The 20964-nt window shown below is 41.9% G+C and overlaps 2 protein-coding genes across 2 annotated transcripts in view; both read right to left on the bottom strand.

Moving 5' to 3' along the window:
- The window catches only part of taf3 (TAF3 RNA polymerase II, TATA box binding protein (TBP)-associated facto), an 11390-nt gene extending 4714 nt beyond the window's left edge, over nt 1-6676 (bottom strand). Inside the window, exons 1-5 of the mRNA XM_037683617.1 lie at nt 6312-6676; nt 5703-5945; nt 3074-4896; nt 2911-2993; nt 150-423 (exon numbers count right to left, since the gene is read on the bottom strand). Coding sequence (XP_037539545.1) covers nt 150-423; nt 2911-2993; nt 3074-4896; nt 5703-5945; nt 6312-6477 — 2589 coding nt within the window. The 5' untranslated portion in view covers nt 6478-6676. The remainder of the gene's footprint in view (nt 1-149; nt 424-2910; nt 2994-3073; nt 4897-5702; nt 5946-6311) is intronic.
- A 12968-nt stretch (nt 6677-19644) lies between these two features.
- Nucleotides 19645-20964, bottom strand: part of LOC119416382 (protein TASOR 2) — a 17488-nt gene continuing 16168 nt past the window's right edge. Inside the window, exon 6 of the mRNA XM_037683616.1 lies at nt 19645-19860. Within this exon, the coding sequence (XP_037539544.1) occupies nt 19763-19860 (98 nt within the window). The 3' untranslated portion in view covers nt 19645-19762. The remainder of the gene's footprint in view (nt 19861-20964) is intronic.

The raw sequence follows: 20964 nt of genomic DNA, 5'->3' as shown, positions 1-20964 counted from the left end.
CAGCTGTTACACAAACAGCTGTTACACAAACAGCTGTTACACAAACATCACAGAATATCTACAGAGGAGTAAACAAAGCAGCAGACTCCTCTTGACTTCAGTTAAACTTCTCACTAAAGCTCACTCAACGTTGGATGTGATGAACTTACCACGTAAGTGCTGACGGTCTCAGTGACGACGCTGCGGACCGGCGTCTTGGTGGAGACGGCAGGAGGCAGCATGGGGGGAGGGGGGAGCAGTGACAATGCTGGGGGAGGAGCAGGTGGGAGCGGGGAGGCAGGAAGAGGCAGAGACGGAGCGACCGGAGCGAGAATCGGCGGAGGCAGGGGGGTCCGAGGACGGATCCCAGGAGCCGACTTGGTAGCAGGAGTCCTGGGTCCAGGAGTCCTGGACTCGGAGTTCGGAACCACCTTGCTGATAACTCTGTAGAGATGAACACAACACAGTATCAACACAAGCTCAGGACAATACTGTTTTCCCTGTGACTGCCTGTTAGCAAAATATCTCATGAACCACTGGAAGAATTTTACTGAAGCATTAACAGCTGAACGTGTAACAAAACCTTTTAGAGCTACGTGTATTTAAGAAGGCTGACAGCACAAACATGTTTCAGTCAGATTTATAAATGTTGAGCTAACATTCATTGGTGGAAGCTGCTCATCAACACTCTGAGCACGACCTCCTCGTATAATCACACAACGGTAACTGATCAAAACGGACACTACTCCATCATCTCAGCACGACATGATCAGGATGAAGGTGGATGACGACATGCGAGCCGTGTCAGCAAAATGACCCGTAGTCAGAATGAGAACAGGCTGAGTTGAAAAAGAGAGCAAAAGCAATGATTTTTGCCATAATTGAGATTTTCATAAAAACGAGTCCATAAAGACACCATGTAGCCCAGTAACTATAATCCTAATATCTCTAATCTGCCTTTAAATCCAAGTTTTGTATCAGGCTTGTCTTCAGAAACGATCCTTTCAACGTCATTTAAAATGAAATATTTTTCTCTGTCGGCTGCCATAGGGAAATCCCTTCGTATAATGTTTGGCGTCCGTGTGATAACTTGGGGATTCTTCTTTTAAAATATGGAGTTGGAATTTCCAATTAGATCATTTTAGAGAAATAAAAATAGTTTACAAAATGGCACGCGTGTAAACAAAAGCAGTTTGTGGGCAGCCCAGGAGATAAACGCCTACATTTAAACAAACTTTTATTTTAAAGTTGCTGAGATGGAGAGTTTGAAAATGATAAAAAGTGAATACTGAAAAAGTCCCGTTTCCTTTTGCAGCACAGGTCACACACATCAACGTACGCTGGGCAGTTAATAGTTTTAAAATTCGAACACTTGCATCAGTGCACGTTTTTTAATTTTTATTTATTTATTTTTCTTTCAGCTGCTCCCTGTGTCAGGGGTCTCCACAGCGAACCAAGTCGCACGAAGACCTGGCAGTTATTTTTACGCCGGATGTCCTTCCTGACACAACCACAGACACCGAGCCACCACAGCCCTCTGTGTGGAGCAGAGAGCTGCCGTCTAGGACACCTGGAGGAGCAGATGGTGGGGGTTCAGGGCCTTGCTCAAGGGCCCAGAGTGGGACGAATGAGGGTGGGGGCAGGTGTGAGTGCTTCACCTACCCCACCCACATTTTTGATGTTGTCAGTACCGGGGCTTGAACCGACGATCTTCCGATCACAGGCCCACCTTCTCTAACCTCTGCGCCACCACTCCCCTAGTGCACATTTTTTATGCCTTCTGAAAATAAGTCTGCTGGAATAGTGAGGATTAAAATTAATAAGTGCAAAAAGCTGAACAGAGTTTTAAAAAAAGACGCAAAAACTAAAAAGCACCTAAAAGTTGCAGGAATAACAGAGAATAACAAGCGAAACATGGTGCCTGTGACGCAAACAAGGAACAAATTTACACTCATGAAATAAATGAACAACTATAATCTATGGACATCGGAAACATGCTTTCGCTAAATAACTGATAGTGTTGATAGGCCTGTCGTGATAAGCAATAAATCAATTAATCACATGATTATCGACCCTCATTTTCATTTATCAGCTTAAACATTTCTTCGTCTCTTTCTACTGAAGACACTGGATGACAAAAAGCTCAACTCCGGTGTCACTGACCCCTCCCTTTGTCTTTTCTCTTTAAAATCTGTTGTAACCGTCCAAAATCGTGTTTTTGGATCGTTAAAAGCAGCTAAGCTGAGAAGCTAAGCTACGAGTTAAGCTAACAGGCCGACCTCGAGAAAAAACCTCCGTCTTGTCGAAGCTCCAAAATTCACAGTTTAAACCTGTGCGTTCATATAAAAAGTTGTTTTTCTCTGCAAAAAGAAGCTGAGAACTTGTTTACAGATTTTATATGACAAACTTTAAGTGAAAAATACTATGCCAAAGAGCTCAAACCACACAGAGCATCCGCCATTTTGAGAACAGAAGAGACAGCCCATGTCACGTCAAGGAGCCTCCCTCCCATTTTCTTAAAGAGACACTGCTCGCTCCCTCACTATCCATCTTTCGGTTCAAACGGTCTTGTACTGCCATCCAGTGGTCGAAAAAGGTGCTACACTCAAAACCAATATTTCTGCTTAAATTTGACAACAATTACTAATTATTGTCAAATTTCAAACAATATTATCATTTATCGCAATAATTTCCGAGACAATTAATCGCCCAGCAACATTTGTTATTGTGACAGGTCTAAGTGTTGCTCATAAAAAGCAGTAATACTTTAATAATTATCAACATATTTTTGAGGATTGGAAAATTGTGACCATCACAAAACAGACAGAACTCAGTCCCACAAAAAAGGTTTAATAAAAGTATATGACGTAAAGACATTCAGCAGAGTTCTGACGATCACCAGAAGCCTCCGTAAAACTCTGATGTACTCACATTTTGTCCTGGCCGGCCCCCACCCTGAGGGTCAGCCTGGGGATGACTGGAGATGGTAAGGCAGCTGCAGTTTCCAGTTTGATCTGAACACGCAGGAATAAAAAGGTCACGTTTGGCAACAATCTAACAAACAGCCCAAATGCAAAACCAAACCAAAAGTTACCTTTTCCAATCGAATCCGCTCTTTTTCTTTGTCTTTCTCTCGTTTTTCCTTTTCCATCTCTTTCTCTTTCCTCTTCTCTTCCTTCTCCCTCTCCTTTTCTTTAGCCTTATCTCGCTCCTTGTCCTTGTCTTTCTTTTTCTTCTTCTCCTTCTTTTCCTTCTTCTTCTCCTTGTCCTTGCTCTTGCCCTCCTTCTCGTGGAGGATGGGTGCCAGCGGCGGCAGCATGGAGGGCACACGGTGGCAGGTCGAAGGGCTGAAGAGCGGCGGGATTTCACTCAGACCAAACGGAGGCATCACAGACGGTTTCTGTTTGTCCTCCTTGTTCCTGTCTTTACCCTTGTCCTTCTTATCTTTGTCCTTTTTACTCTTTTCTTTATCCTTCTTTTTGTCTTTGTGTTTCTCCTTCTCCTTCTTTGGGCCGTCTCCATCTCTTGATTTGATTTTGATGGAGCCCTCCGGCAGAATAAAGTCATGCTGAGCAAAGAGCTCTTCGTCCTTCAGGCCAAACTCCTTCCAGGGCATCTTGACATCCTTGGAAGACTCTTTGCTTTTGTCCCTGTTCTTATCCTTGTTCTTCTCTTTCAGCTTGCTCTTATCCTTCTCCCGATCTTTGTCTTTTGCTTTTTCTTTGTCCTTCTTCTTCATTTTAGTTTTCAGCTCCTTTTTCAGCTTCTTCTTCACGTCTAACGGTGACACCATCTTGATCTTCTCCTCAAACACCTTCAGCAGGGGCTCCGGAGTCGGAGGCGAGGCTGATCCCGACGATACGTAGGTGGCTTGACTCTGAGGGGGTGCGGGCGGACCCACCTGGTTGGCCTTCCGGACCACCTCGTTAATTGAATCATCCATCGTCCAATTGCCGAGGCCCAGGTGCGGATGAAGATGAAGATGAAGAGGTGTAGATGTGTCTTTAAACAAGTTGCCCACTCCTAAGGGAGCTTTGGGTGTAGACGGCTCCAATATGGTCAGCCTCCTGGGGCTGGAGAACCCATTGCTGTCCGAGTCAGAGCCAGAGGAGAAAGCAAACGGATCAGGTTCCCTCTCGGCGCACGCCTTCGCTATCACGGCATCAATAGAGTCATCGATGGCCTTGTTTTCAGGCTCGGGCTTTTCAAACGGGCCTTTGAACAACTCCCGGTCCTCCAGACCCAGACGCATGTGAATGTTTTCTTTGCCCATCCTCTCGCTCAGCGCAGACAGTGGGAACTTGTGCAAAACATCTGCTTTGCTCTGAGGTTGGGGTGTTTTAGCTAAACTCATCTTTGGGCTCTTGGGGCTTTTAGGACTCTTCATCTTGCCTGGAGACTTCTTCCTTTCCTTAGACGGCTTTGGAGAATGAATGGGACTGCTGACTGCTGGAACTGGAATGACCCCTTTTGGGGACTTAGTCCGTTGTCTGCCAGGGGAGGAAACCTTCGGCTTTCTTACAGGAGTGAGGAGACCCTTCTGATCAGGGAGTTTGGGTATTATCGGCTGAGGTCTGAACGAAGGAAGGGGTATCGATGGCATTTCAGGTGACAGGGGGTCGAGGCTGTCATGAGAGGGAAGGATGCCAGGAGGAACACGCTGTGGGTTAAGGGATGTGAGGGGCTCCCTGGGCTCCACGCCCCATTCTGGGCTGAGGCCGGGGTACAGGCGTGGCCTCTTGGAGGTGGGCATCATGCCCAAAGCTGCATCGGGACTGTCCAAGTGTCTCTTTAGTGGATGATTTTCATCATTGACAGTCTCGTCTTCATCTACTTCCTCCTCTTCCTCCTCCAAAGCCACCTGCATCGCTTCAGCTGAAGTGCCCATGTCTGGAGGAACCTCTTCCTCCTCTTCTTCTGTCGAGCACGAAGACAAAGAAGAATAATTCTCATTAGAGCTTGATCATTTTGAATTGTTCTATGGCCGACGACCAACGTCAACGCTGTTTTATTTATGGCCTATGCGTTTTTATTTAATTAAACATAATAATATCCTTAATATAATATTTGAAAAACATTTAAATGTGGGCTACAGTGAGCTGGTTGAGCTGCTGCATCTTTATTTTCCTCCTTGGTAATTGATTAATATGTAGATGCACGGCCGATTAGCAAAACTTTAAAAAAAAGAGAGGCCCGTACCAGCAGATTAAATGATGATTAATCTCTCTGTAAATCTCATTGCTACAATACATTTTTAATTCTGAGCGGGTTGTACTTTTTTTTTTTTTGGACCAAACTCATAAGAAGAAATCAAACTGCAGTTATCAACATTTATAATTCATAAAAAATGTCACTTTTAAAACTAAAAGTAGATAAAAAAAAAAACAATTTCATACATTTCATTTAAAACTGTGACTCATTAAACGAGCAAAAGCTAAAAATGAGAGTATTTTCTGAAGCTGAAGTATTGTCTGCAGAGCAGTTTATGATGGTGCAGACCTGGTGTGAAGGTTAATGTTTTTATGCAAAGTGCTTGAACATGAATCATATTTTAGATCTGCTGATCAAATGGTGTTTAGCCATCAGCTGTAAATGCAAAGTAGATTGTGTGTTCTGGGTCTGCAAAGAACTACTTCTCAGTTTCAGCAAAACAAATAACTTAATTTACTAAAAAAAAATTAATAAAAGCATATTAGAAGTAATGTACCCAGAACCGTACAGACCTTCCTGCAGGGAGACCAGGGGTGGCATGTAATCTGGAATATAATCCTTTCGTTCCTCTACATCTCTCAGTCCCAGCTGAGGAAACTGCAGAACATTGTTCTTGCTGACAGGAAACAGAGGCGTCTGATGAGTGAAGGCCACCGGCTCCAGGTTGTGGACGTAGTCCTCAAGCTCGCTCAGATTGACCCCCATCAACCTGAAGGCCTGGCTGACATCATCCAGCACTGGATCTGTTCTTCCGTCTGAAACACAGCACCATCAAATAGCAATTAAACACAAGCTCCTGTGACTCTTCTGCCCCAGTATGTAGTTTTAATGTTCATAACATGAAGTTGCTGTCATGGGACCAGCACGTTTTAGATGATAGAACAGTCATTTTACAGATGTTACGGGAAACAAAAGCATTTAAAACGGACATGGTGAAAACAGCTGGACAGTAGCACATTCTGCTGAAGCGTGTGGAAGCTGCTCAGCTGTGCAGCTACTGTACTTTTTGACACATGGTCGCTAGGGGGCGCCAGCTGCAGAACAAGTCGACAACAACGTGATCGACAACTTTGGCTTTAATGGTGTGAAAAAGTGAGCAGAGTATTAAACGGAGCACTTACACAGCTCAGAGTACCGGTGGCAAACCCTGGCCAGCTGCTGGATGTACCTGTGCAGCACATCGGACAGCAGATCGCTCGCTGTGAGCTGAACCGCATCCCAGCCCAGAGCCTGGCAGATCTGCGCCACCGACACACGCAGCAGCGAGCGGGCATAGCTCTCGCACATCTCTCCGGGGTTTGTTACGGTACAAATTCCGGTCAGTTCCACTTCGAAGTCATGCTCCGGGTCTTCATGTCTCACAAAAGCCCCAAAGCGCTCGGGGGAACCTACTACCTCACTTAGTTATGGACGTTTACTTCTGTAAATATGTTGGCGCTTTTGCCAGAGTCGCCATCTTGAGTCCGCCGATAAACCCAACCCCGAAAATTCCTTCTGCGCATGCGCACAAATGCGGCTCATCACTTTCGGAGCAAAAGCAGGAAGTTTATGGCAAACCGTTTTATCATTAAATACATTTTTATGAATTTTGTGTGGACAGTTTGGAAATGTTGGATTGTATACCTGGATTATTGAGTATGGACTTTGTTGTTTAAGTTGTGCTTTTATTTTGGAAACGTTCCGCCGAACTTTTTTAATTTTTTTTTATAAGACATACAAAACATCTGGTTGTTAACCAGTCAACATCAATAATACAAACAAAATGCCTGAAACAGTACTACATAGAGGTTGTCAAGTGGTTCATGATGAATCTTGAACTTGTCGAGTCGTCTTTGGGGATGTATTTGATATTTGAGTCATAATTAAAAAGTTCTTGGAGGAAGTATCCAATGTTTGGTTTGGAGTTAGAATGGCTTTATGAATGTAATATTTCCAGAGGAGCAGTTGTATAAAATGAGTTGCGTCTTTGTCCATATCTTTATTATTTAAAAAAATGATAATGTCTCTTTCATCAAAGGTGATTCTTCGTCTGGTTTTATCATGCTGTATATAGTGTTGTAAATCAGTCCAGAATATCTTACTGTATGCACATTGAAAAAATAAATGTGGAATTGTTTCAACATTGGATTCACAGAAAGAACAAGAGTAGTCAATTAAGCTTAAATCGTTCAAATGTTTTTTCGCTGGATGAATATTGTGTAAAATTTTGAAGGTAATCTCCCTTAGCATATAGTGCAGAGAATTTTTCTCCAATTTAAATAAAGGCTATTACAATGATCAATATTTCATATACCGTATTTTTTGGACTATAAGACGCATTAAGCAAAACAAAACAGTCGGATAAGTCAAACTTTATTCACAATAACTCTCAACATTGTTCAGTTGTAACACATAAAATTGGTTCAAGGTCAGTAAGCACAACCAGAATTCATATATAAGGTGCACTGGATTATAAGGCTCACTGTCGATTGTTAAGAAAATTAAAGGATTTTAGTGCGCCGTATAGTCCAAAAAATACGTTATCACAAACGCAATTCACCTCAACATATCCACATTATTTTCTATCTAGATTTAATGTTGTAATTATCTAAAAAAAAAGACGAACATTTTAAATATTTACAATCTCAAGTGTTGAGTCATTATTCAAAACAAAACCGTAAACAATGACGGGTATCACACACAAAGTGTTCATTGCAAATCTAAGTTTCTGGGTCGCTGTTCTTTAATTGTTTTTTTATTTTTATTTTTTTATTTATCTTTATATTGGGGAAGCCTACAATTTTTTTCTCGACATTTAATAAATTATTTTGTAGATCAAATGATATGTCAGATATCAAATTCAAGTTTGAGAAAGTAAGCGAAATAGGATTTGATTATCTGTTACAACAACTTGCCCTAAGCTATAGATGACCTGTAGCTAACAGTTAGCTCAGCCTGAGGCTCTGACAGGTCAAAGGTCAACAGGACGATCGGCTCCACGGCCATTTGCTCCCGAGCATTTTTAGTTTCTCATTTTCTCACCGCTGAGCCACACGGTGCAAAAATGTAACAAGTAGCTCAAAGAAAACGAGCGAAATCACAACGCTTCTTTATATTTTTGTCGAATATCAAGGAAACTTGAAGTAACTGAGATCTTTGGTTTGAATGTATAGTTTCCCTGCAGGTTTAACGGTTTACACAAGGTGGTGCTGGTTTATTAGATTAAAACTGACCAAACTGTAGGAGCTCATACCCTCATGATTCTGTTTGAGCAACAGGCCAGAATTATATTTTAAATAAAATGTTTCTCGACTTCTTTGACTTGTCATTTAAAACCTTGAATCCTAGTTTTTGTTAAAACCACCTCAGGTTTTATAGATTGTTTAAAATAATTTTATTGCCTGAACCAAACAAGACCTGCCTTTTTTTAGTTTTATGTTTAAAATTACCTTAGAGGAAAGATATGCCTGCTGTCTTTTTGTTGGCAACTTCTTACTAATGTTAAAATCATTCAAAATGTGAAAGTTTTATTTAGCTTTCCATCATTTTAGGGCTTTTTAAAATAGAAAATAAACACCTGATCATTTTTTTCATTCATTCAACCTTTATTTAGACAGGTAAATCCCATTGAGCCTCGAGGACTCATTTACAAGAGAGACCTGATTTCAACAAAGAATCATGACAACAATGGACAACAGCAACAACAATAGACGGTTATAAAAAGGCATACAGATTAAATTTTTTTTTTTTTTTACAAATAAGATGGCAAAAAAGTAACAAAACAGCTAGATTATAAGGCGAATGTAGAAAACTAAAAACAGGAACATGTCTGCATTGGCCCCTGCCAGGTGTCCAACAGATTCTTAAAGACACTTAGAGAGGTCAAGGTAGAGAGCTTCAAATCTTTTTGTAAGATATTCCAGGAAACAGGAGCGGAGTAGGAGAAGGCCCTTTTGCCTAGTTCAGTCCTCACTGAGGGAACACTGCAGGTAATAATGTCCTGAGAGCGCACTCCGTAGCTGCACTCACACAGAGACATGTAGGAGGAGATGTATGAAGGCAACAGACCAAGAAGTGATTTAAAGATGAAAATGTACCAGTGAGAGAGTCTGCGTGAAGTTAATGATGTCCAGTTAACCAGTGAATACTGGGTGCAGTGGTGGGTACGATAATCACAGCCAGTTATGAATCTTAGTGCACCATGATAGACAGCATCCAACATCTGCAGGGTTCTTGTAGGAGCGTTCATGTAAATAATGTCACCGTAATCAATGGAAGGAAGGAAAGTCACAGATACAAGGTGTTTTCTAGCATTCAGAGTTAGACAGGAGCTGTTTCTGAAAAAGAAACCCAGTTTAACTTTCAGTTTCTTTACTAGGTTTTCCACATGGAGCTTAAAAGAGAGATGTGTCGACCAAGATACCCAAATATTTATAGGAATCAACAAACTCAATCAGGACACCATTTGAGGATGAAATCAGAGGAAGAACTGCTGGGACTGACTTCCTGTTTGAAAAAAGCATCCCTTTGGTTTTGTCGGCGTTTAGGACAAGTTTGAGGCGAAACAAATCTGTCTGGATGATGTTGAATGCAGATTGCAAAAGCTGGAAAGCCTTAGCAACTGTTTTAGCTCTACAATAAACAACTGTCATCAGCATAGAAATGTAAGGCTGCATCAGGGATGTTTTGACCTACATTATGTATGTAGATTGTAAAGAGGGTGGGTCCTAAGACTGAGCCTTGTGGTACACCATTGTTGACTGTTAAATAACTGGAGGAAGTACCATTATGTTGAACACATTGCCTCCAGTCTGAAAGATTGTTAGAGAACCAACCAATGGTGTGATCTGAGAAACCGATTTCTGAGAGTTTATGACACAAGATGTTATGATCCACAGTGTCAAAAGCTTTAGACAGGTCTAAGAAAAGTGTAGCACAATAATCCTTAGCATCCAGTGCTTCAACAACATCATTAAGAACCTTCAGTGAAGCAGTCGTTGTGCTGTGTTGTTTCCTGAAACCAGATTGATGTGGAGGTAAGATGTTAAATGAGTCCAGGTAATTTTTGATTTGAGAGTTCATCAGTTTTTCTAGAACCTTGGCTAAAATGCAGAGTTTAGAGATTGGTCGATAGTTGTTCAGTGAGGTGGGGTCACCTCCCTTCAGCAAAGGTAGAACAAAGGCTGTTTTTCAAGTGTCTGGGATGGAGTTTTGTCTTATGGAGAGATTGAAGATGTGGGTCACAGGGACTGTGAAGATATGAGCGGCCAGCCTTAAGAAATAAGGTGGAAGTTCATCTGGACCTGCAGATTTTTTAGGATCAAGATCTTTTAACAGTTTATTGACCTCACTGACTGAGAATGGAGAAAAAGAGAAGCTGTGATTAACTGAGGATTGACTTGTAGGAGGGATTTGATTTGTAGAAGTTTGGTTATTAAGTGAAGTGGCTGATCTTCCATTAGTAACTGTGTCAAATAAAGAACTAGAAGCAACAAAATGTTTGTTGAAACAGTTCAGGATCTCGTGCTTATTTGACACAGGAACAGAGTTAATGAGAAGTTGTGATGGGAGGTCAGATGATTGGGGGCTGCCTGAGAGAGATTTGATGGTTTTCCAAAATCTGTTAGGGTCATTTAGATTTTTGGAGGTCTGAGATAAGAAATAGTTGCGTTTTGCTGCTTTGACAGCAGTTGTGCATTAATTCCTCATCTGCCTCATCATTAGGTAGTGTGTTTAAAAACAAACACCTTTGATAAAATGCCACATTTCTGTGTTGTACAAATGATGAAACCGTGATAAATTATTTCAAAACTTTTTCTGCCTTTATTGTGATATACAGTTTATCTGAAAAAAGTAAAAAGACAATCTCTTGCAAGGAAAAAAAGGTGCAAAAAGTTGGTTGTATAAGTAATGAGTTGTTTATGCACATTTAGATTTAATTTCAACCTTTGTTGTTTTGGCCACATCTGCCATCAGTTAAAGTTACTAATCCATGTACAGTATAAATAAAGTTCAGCTGTCCTGCTGGGATTTTCCTGACTTTTTTTCAGCTGTGCCCCACAATGAAGTCCATGCATCAGCGCACACAAAACTGTTAAACGCTAGGAGTCAGAAGGTTACAAAAAGGCTTCCCATGGGGGGGAAACCCGGTCACCAGGTGCCCCCTGACAAACCCCACCTCCAGGCCAGGCTCCAGGAGTGTCCTAGTACTCTACATCCATGTGAAGAACATGAAGCTCCTTGCTGTCTTCTGTCCATGCGAGTATCATGAATTGCTCTTTGTCTGGCCTGTCACCTGAGACCACCCCCACAGCATTGTTCCTAGAGGTTTTGCTCATGAGCGAGGGAAGCATGTGGCATGAGCTCGACCGATGGTGCAGCTTCAGCTGTGTTGTACGCTTTGTGCCCGTCTGTTGTGGGGAAAAAGGAGCTGAGCTGCAAGGTGAAGCTTCTTGCAATTTCCTGAGAAGAGCAGGAAGAGGCGGCTGTGGAAAGAGATGTCTGAGCTTCACCGTTCAAGCTGCTTGCCCCAAGATTGAACCCCACGTTGAAACAAACAGCAGATGATGGATGGATGGAAATCTCATCAAACATAGTGACAACAGTCAACAAGTGGAGAAAATATGGAACAATTTAGCTGTGTCGCCCTTAGGTCTCTGGACTATGGAGTAAGTACGCTTTTTCTTACAAAAAGACAAACAAACAAATCCCAGGCCTGGTTAAAGGTGTCACAAACAGACCAAGGCTCCTAAAAGCATGTGAGAAATGATGTCAAGGTCAGATAAACCCAAAGTAGAACTTTTCAGCCATGATTCCTGTTTGACTGTTTGATGCAAATCAAGACTTTTAATCACCAAAACGTCACGCCTACAGTCAATGGTGGGCACAGCTAACCAGAGCATTAGTTTTGCTAACCCATATTTCACTAACAAAACAATTAATGCTAAACTGCCAAACAGGTAAAAAACAATTAAAAAAAATAAGCGGAAGTGAACGCTAAACCGCTAACCGCTAAGACAACTGTAACTCAATCTGCATCACACGTCTTCATCTCCTTCTAACTGAAGCCGTGTTGACCAATCACATCTTGTCATGTGTACACATAGTAAGCTAATGGCACACCTAAGACTCTTCGAGACACGCCCACAAAAGATAAGAACAAGCTTGTGATTTTTTTAGGAAATAGCATCTACTTTATTCAAAATTTTCTGGGGGAGGACACCCAGACCCCCACACCAGTGTGTCCCCTCTGCAAATCAAAAGTGGATATGGTGACCTTTTCACAGATGAGCAAGGAAAGCTACCAGTCACATATTCCATGACGCTTGATCTGGAGGTGAGGCCTGTAGTTCGCACTGCACATAGCATTCCAGTCGCCATGAAAGATCATGTCAAAGCTTAACTGGACAGAATGCAAGAGCTAGGTGTCATCAAATCAATCTCAGAGCCCACTGACTGGGTATCCTCTATGGTTGCTACCAACAAAAAGGATCTGCATCAATCATAAGGACTTAAAAATAAATCTGAAAAGACCACACCACCTAATGCGCACAGTGGATGATGTTGCATCACAAATAATGCCACAGTTTTTTCAGTTCTACACCCAAAGAACTCCATCCATCCATTATCTTTTACCAGTTTCCTCCCTTTTGGGTCATGGGGGTCGCCAGTGCCCATTTCCAGCAATCACTGTGCGAGGGGCGGGGTACACCCTGGACGGGTCTCCAGTCCATCACAGGGACACATAGAGACAAATGAGACAAACAACCATTCACTCCCTCACTCACACCTAGGGCCAGTTTAGTTACCAATCAGTCTAACATGCATGTTTTTGGTCTGTGGGAGGAAACTGGAGTACCTGGAAAAAACCCATGCATGCACAGAGAGAACATGCAAACTCCACCCAGAAAGGCCCCTGGACCGGGATTTGAACCAGGGACCTGCTCGCTGAGAGGCAGCAGCTCTACCGGTTGCGCCACCATGCTGTCCCCCAAAGAACACATTCAGGCAAAATTCTCTAGACCACAAATCCTCAATGCTAACCACTTTCAGCACCTGTTTTGGTCATTACAAATTCCTGCAGATGCCTTTTGGAATCAGATGTGTCAGTGAAGTGTTCCAGCGCTCCATGGAGCAGCTCTTCACTGGCTACCCCTACGCAATCATCATGGATGATATACTTATCGGAGGCAAATACATTGAGGAGCATGATGCTAACCTGAGAAAAGTACTCAACCTGCTCTCACTCTGCACCACCTAAAGCGCTGAGGAGAATTTCAAAGGGGAAGGAGCAGTCAACCCCCACTTGTGGATGGAGCAGACGAAAGGGGGCCAATCAGAAAGAAAGCCCATTCAGCTCCTTTCTGAGTCAGCGGTCGAATCTCTTGAGGAGCAACCCTCCTTCTCAGATAAGTCATCTCCTGAATCCATTGCTTTAAACAACACACTTCAAAATCTGCTCGCATCTACTGAACTCAATCCAGAATACCAGTACACCACTTACTCCCTAGCTGAAGAATTATTACTGTCTCAACCTATAATAACCCAGATCCCCAAGTTTCATCAATTGTTCATTAACATAAGGACTTTTAAAGAACAGTTTCATAATAATAATAATAATCATTTTATTTAAAAAGCGCCTTTCATGACACCCAAGGACACTTTACAGTAAGAACAAAGATCAACAGGAATAAATTACATAAAGAATATAAATTACATAAAGAATATAAAATGCATAAAGAATATAAAATACATAAAGAATATAAAATAGATTTAATTGTCTCCAACTCCCACAACCCCCGAGTTCTTTTCTCCACCCTGAACTCAGTTCTACACCTCAGTGAGCCTTCACCTCTGGAAGCCTCAACTGAGCTGTGTGAGAACTTCCTCCATTTCTTTTTAGAAAAAGTGGCAAACACCCGGGCACTCATTTCTCCACCAGCTCATGATCTGTCCATCCTATCTCAGTGTGTGGCTGTGTTTGACCACTTTGAGCCCATCTCTCTGTCTTCTCTGGAGCAGGTAATGTGCAGCATGAAACCATCTGGTTCCCCCTTTGATGTGGTCCCCCCTCGACTACTAAAGGAAGTTTTTCCTACCCTGGGTCTTTTTATCCTCGCTATTCTGAATAGCAGTTTATCCTCAGGTGTGGTGCCAAAAACTTTTAAACATGCTGCTGTCCAGCCCCTCCTGAAAAAACCTAACCTTGACCCCTCAGTCATGTCCAACTTCCGGCCTGTCTCCAGACTCCCATTCACCTCTAAACTACTGGAAAAAATTGTGGAGTCTCAGTTGAAACAGTTTTTGGGGGATCACGCTATCCTAGAGTTATTCCAATCTGGCTTCAAATCTCGCCATAGCACTGAAACTGCTCTACTGAAGGTTTTTAACGACATTTTCATTTCCACAGACGCAGGTGATTCTGTGCTGTTGGTCCTATTGGACCTTAAATCTGCTTTTGACACCATCGACCACAAGATCCTCATTTCTAGACTGGAGCAGTGGGTGGGCATCACAGGGTCAGCCCTTAAATGGTTTGGGTCCTACCTATCTGACAGAACCTTCTGTGTCAATATCAAAGATTCTAGTTTGGCATCGACAGCGCTCTAGTGGGGGGTACCGCAGGGGTCCATCCTCGGTCCCCTTCTCTTTTCTTTATACCTGCTGCCACTAGGTGCTATCTTCCGCAAACACGACATACCCTTTCATTTCTACACCGATGATTGCCAAATTTACTTCCCCCTGAGGCACAGAGGCACACGCTCTATTCAGCCTCTTCTTGACTGCCTGGCTGACATCCGGGACTGGATGGCTTTAGACTTCTTAAGCTTCAATGAGAAGAAGTCTGAAGTCATGCTGTTCCATCCCAGTGGCTCACTCATGAACCATGACATTGACCTTTTCTCTCTAGCCCCGCTAGAGAAACAAAAGGTCACTAATCTGGGGGTGATAATGGACCCGTCCTTAAAACTCAACAGTCACGTAAACATGATGGTAAAATCCTGTTTTTTTCAGCTGAGACGGCTGTCTAAGCTGAAGCCTATACTCTCCAAAAAGAACCTTGAGACAGTGATCCACGCCTTCATAACATCTAGGCTTGATTACTGCAATTCACTTCTGTTTGGAATCAGTCAGTCCTCCATTGCTCGTCTACAACTGGTCCAAAATGCTGCAGCCCGATTTTTAACTGGTACAGGCTATAGAGAGCACATCACGCCAGTTTTGGCCTCCCTGCACTGGCTACCCATTCACCTTCGGATCCATTTCAAAATTCTCATGTATGTTTTTAAATCACTGAACAGTTCCGCCCCATCCTATCTCACTGATCTTCTGCAGCCATATGTCCCACCGCGCTCTGAGGTCAGCAGACCAGATGCTTCTCTCAGTCCCAGAAACCCGTCGTAAGCTCAGGGGTGACAGGGCTTTCTCTGTTGCAGGTCCACGACTGTGGAATGAGTGTCCGGCAGGCTCCCACACTCTCAGTCTTTAAGTCTCGCTTGAAGACCCACTTCTATTCGCTTGCCTTTAACACGGTGTGATTTGTTTTGGCCCGGTCTGTTCTCTACTCTGTTGGCCATTTTAGTTAGCTTCTGCTGCTATTTGTATCTGTATTTCTATTTTATGTTTTCCTGTCTGCTGTGCATGTTTGTGTTCTTTTGTACAGCACTTTGGTTGGCCTTGTTGCCGTTTTAAGTGCTATAGAAATAAATTGGTATGGTATGGTATGGTATGGTATAAAAAGGGAGGTGGTGTTTCTTAAGTCAGGGGGTAGAGAGTTCCAGAGATGAGGGGCAGAGCAGGTGAAGGCCCTGCTGCCCATGGTGGAGAGGCGGGCAGAGAGTACATGGAGGTGTAGTGAAGAGGAGGATCTGAGAGAGCGAGAGGGGATGGAGATGTGTAGGAGGTCAGATAGGTACGGAGGGGCAAGGTTGTGGATAGCTTTGAAAGTGAGAAGAAGAATTTTGAAGACGATGCGTGATTTAACCGGGAGCCAGTGGAGCTGCTGCAGGACTGGAGTGATGTGGTTATAGGAGGAGGTTTGAGTTATGACACGGGCAGCTGAGTTCTGGACTAATTGTAGCTTCTGGAGAGATTTGTTGGGGAGGCCATAAAGAAGGGAGTTGCAGTAGTCAATCCGAGAAGTCACAAGACTGTGAACAAGGATGGCTGTGGAGCGGGGTGTGAGAGAAGGGCGGAGACGGTTAATATTTCTGAGATGGAAATAGGCAGACCGAGTGACATTGTTGATGTGTGAAGTGAGTTTAAACACTCATCTCTCTCCAGCTCTACTGTGCTGCCTCAGAACCCACACAAACCACCTGCTCCGTGCGTTTCAGAGAGGGTCCAGGATGACTCCTGTCTCTAATCCTCGCCTGGTGTGGGTTCTGGACCTCCTATGGTTCCCAAGTTTCCTGACAACAGAATGGTGGGTGAAACCCACAACACCCCACCTTCCAGTGTCTCAGTGTGGGTGGGAGCCAACACTCTACCTCCTTCCTATGCTTTAATGGGGGCTGGTCCCAATGCCCCATCTTCCAGTGCTTCAGTGGGGGCAGGGTTTTTTGGGACATCTGGAGACCTCCTTTTAAAGAGGGGGTAATGTGGTGATTGTGCCCCTAGTGGTGTGTCTCTGTCCCGTTTCCTCTTGTGTGACTTCCCCTTTCCCACACCTGTGAGCCTGACAGGTGTTTTGTGTTTAGTCCTTGTCAGTGTTTGTATAGAAGTATGTGTCTTGGTGTTATTCATTGTCTGGGCATCGTCTGATTTCCCCTCCTGAGTTCCTACATTTTCATAGTGATTTTTTACATGTCTTCCAAGAGTGTGAGTTTTGCTGCCTTGACAGCTTCATTATTTTGTATTATTAAAAGTATTTATTTTACCAAGTCTCCGAGTCCTGCCTGCACCATTGGGTTCTGCCTCCAAAACCTCTAATTACGACACTACGCTGGAGATACGGATTTGCTGTGTGAGAAAAGGAGACAGTTAACGGGGGAGATTTTAAAGGCTAAAATTGAGTTTAAAAATAAAATAAAGGGAAGATTCATTTCAGGTAACATAAGACAGGCTGGGAAGGACTGAATATTCTAATGCAAACTTTAAACTGAATGAATTTTATTGTAGATTTGACACCATGGACTGTAAGGTAGAAAGTGATGAATTGTGTAAGAACCTTCCTTTGGAGACTCCAATAGCCATCAGTGAGCATGATGTTGCAACAAGCCTCTTTAAATTAAAACCAAACAAGGCTACTGGCCTTGATGGCCTTAAAGCCAATCTGTTAAAAGACTATGCTGCCCAATTGAAAGGTTTCTTTACACAGCTATTCCAGTACCTTATCAATTTGAGAAAAGTTCCAAAAGCATGGACATTTTCAATAATAAGGCCAGTGTCAGAGTGTTGCTGCACTTAATGATTTTAGGCCTATTGCCATAACTTCCATATTACGTAAAACTATGGAGCGGGTTCTTTTCAGTCATCTGGTCAATTTTGTGGCCTCTGCTTTAGATCCACTCCAATTTGCATACAGAAGCCCTGATGATGCTGTGTTGACTCTGCTGAAGTTACAAAACACTTGATGAACCCCAAAAGTTTTCTAAGAATTTTGTTTGTAGATTTTAGTTCTGCTTTTAACTCAAGTGAAAGCTAATATTCTTTTAAAGAGGTTCACTGAGGCCTGGTTCTCTGTATCAGAGATTTCCTATCATGTTGTCCACAGAGGGTCTGTGGTGGTGGTAACACGTCTCATGTGCTCACCGTGAGCACTGGTTGCCCTCACCTCAAGGTTGTGTTCTCACTCGTGTTATTCTCTTTTTTACAAATTAATTTGTAAAAAATGACCAGAGCTGCATTTTAATTAAATATGCCGATGACATGGCTCTGGCTGGACTTTTAACGGAAAACAAGCCCACAGGTGAAGTTTCTTATTTATCTTACATAAGGCCCTGGAGACATGGTGCCGTCAGAGTACACTAGATATTAGTTTAGCCAAGACAAAATAATTAATTATATGCCCTAAACAAGACCTTTAAGTGAACTTGTTTTAACTGTGGCAGATTTCAAATACCTAGGGTCATACCTGGACAGTCAGCTCACCTTTGCTGAAAACACAGAGTATATATTTAAGAAATGCTCACAGAAACTATCTTTTAAGAAGACTAATGGTCTTGGGGTTAGTCAGCAAACTCTAAAGCAGGGCTATTCAACAGGGGCAATCCGGCCCAATGACCTGATTTAAAAAAAATGTGTGTGTATATATATATATATATATATATATATATATATATATATATATATAGGGTTATGTTGATTCAATGCAATAAAATAAACAAATTTAAAAGGTGACAAATCATCGTAATACTTGGGTTTATACTGTATACATGATGACTTTAATCACTGGATTTCCGGCCCGAGCTGCTGGCTTTCAAACTGTGGCCCCCTGAGCAGTTTTGTTGAATAGCCCTGACCTAGAGCTCGTCTACAAGGCAATTGTTAAGTGTTTTAACTTTTCAACTCACTTTTCAACTCCCTGACTGGTATGGTCATCTGAGCTGTAGACTAAAACACAAACTTTTAATAATTGGCAGTGGCAGGTAGTGGGAAAACCACAAAAAGCTGTCTCAACTGTTTGCAGAACGAACACAGAAGACAGCAAGGAATATTTTTGGTTGGCCTTGTTGCTGTTTTAAGTGCTCTATAAATAAAATGGTATGGTATTTTAGCAGATAGCATCTTTTTCTTCAGTTTGAACCTGAGCTCAGGAAGGTGTTATAGGGTCCCTCAGGCAATGAAGAACATCTATAAGAAGTCCAATAATGGTCAGTCAGGTCACCTATAAGAAGTCATTTATTCCGACTTCACCTGTAACATTTACCTGTGGTATGCAGTGTTTCATTCTATGCACAAATTGTTGATATTTTGATCGTATGAATGTGTTTTATTTTATAGTTGGAGATGAAAGAAAATTTCCACGTTGGTGGACAATAAAAGTTTTATCTTATCTTAGATGTCTAGAAAACAATTAGCAGACAGAAAACTCAAACATTTTGACAGTATTTACATCACAAACTAACAGAGCAGACAAGTTGGTCTCAAATAAAAACGTCCAGTAATAAAAACTCAAGATATTCACTCTTTTAAAAATAGCGTTTAATAATGCACTTGAGTTAGAAAATACTGAAAAGTTGTAGTATTTAAATATACAACACAAGGAAACACTAGCTGAGCTTCTTAAGTGTAAAGTAAGAATTGTTTTGAAGAATAAATTAGTTAAATTTACAAAATATACACTAAAATTACAGTATAAATGCAAAAAACAGCACAGCTGCCAGAATATTGGTGAATATAACCTTTCTATTCAAAAACTGAATCATAGAGTTAACGTGAACAAAAACCTCGTCAAAAAAAAGAAACCAATATCAATGCTTACAAAAAAGTTGAGTTGTGTGAACAAAACGTTGCCAACTCTTATATCAAGTATTTTAAATAAGCAATACCAGCTGCTGGGTTCCCCTTACGTCTAAGAGAAGTTAAGATTGTTCCATGTATAAATTAGTAAACATGAGTCCCACCAATCTGACATTTTTCAATTTGAAAGTCAGATGGTAAATTTTTCAGTTGGCGACTTGGTCAAGAAAGCATCCAAAGTCATTGTCAAAATCCCGTTCTTCTCAAAAGCACTGTCTGTTGTTGCATCTGTAAAAAATAAAGACAAAAACATGGATTATTTTGGTGAGCGCAAGAAACTACATATATACCACTTATCACTGAACATGTACTTTTACAATCATTTCAATGATGTGTTAATTGAGTGTTTATGACAGGAGTAACGTGACGAGTAGTCACCATCCTACCTGCAGCAGGCAACAAACAAACATTAAAAGAGGAAAATTTTGTCATAAAAAACCTCAAACATATTAAACTTACAGTTTGACCAAGTGAGTCTTTTTTTATACCACTTAGATATCAGATGGCTGCTTTGTTTGGGTCCATTATCACTCACTGCCATGTAACTAGCAAAACATCTCCTAAACCAGCGGACATGAAGCTCAATCATCTGATGCAAATCTACAACAGATTCATTTTTGGAGTAAAACCCATTCAAGATGGTCGCCATCACCTGCTTTTAACAGAGAAATGGCTCCAACAGCCAGTTTACAGATACTGAGTCTACATTTGCTGTGGTGTAACCCTGGTCCTTCAGGAACACCAACCTGCATGTTTTAGTCATTTCCTCGATGTGACACTCCTGATTTGAGTGAATGGGTGATTACCAGGTTTCTGTAGAACTTGAAGAAGTCATTAAACCACTGAATCAGGTGTGTTGGAGCAGAGAAGCAACTAAAACATGCAGGATTGTGTTCCTCGAGGACCAGGGCTGGGAACCACTTGACTAGTGTCGTACTCAAAGTGTTAGACATGTTTTTAAAAAACTTTACCACTATGACAGCAAAAAAGCTTAAATCATGTCATCGTGACCAGTTTCTTTAAGAGAAAAGTTTCTTCCCCCATCCAGAGGACTTCCTCAGTCTATGGCCTACCAACCAGATCTGTCCCATAAGTAGCCTTCATTGCTGTGTTTCAAGCCAACCCCTTGTTGAAATTTCAAAAGCAGGATTTTAACACGTGCAGAACACACCCATGCAAAACATTAATCATGTACAACAATCAAATGTTTGAGGCCAAATATATATAATTATATATACAGTCGTTTGACCAAGTAATTATATTATTATGAACATATATACACGTGTGTGTATATGTATATACACATGTGTGTGTGTATATATATATATATAT

The sequence above is a fragment of the Nematolebias whitei genome, chromosome 10 (genome assembly GCF_014905685.2).
Source record: "Nematolebias whitei isolate Nwh7 chromosome 10, NemWhi1, whole genome shotgun sequence".
Lineage (NCBI taxonomy): Eukaryota > Metazoa > Chordata > Actinopteri > Cyprinodontiformes > Rivulidae > Nematolebias > Nematolebias whitei.
Note: the sequence above shows the minus strand (reverse complement) of the source record. Positions and strands in the feature narration are given on the sequence as shown.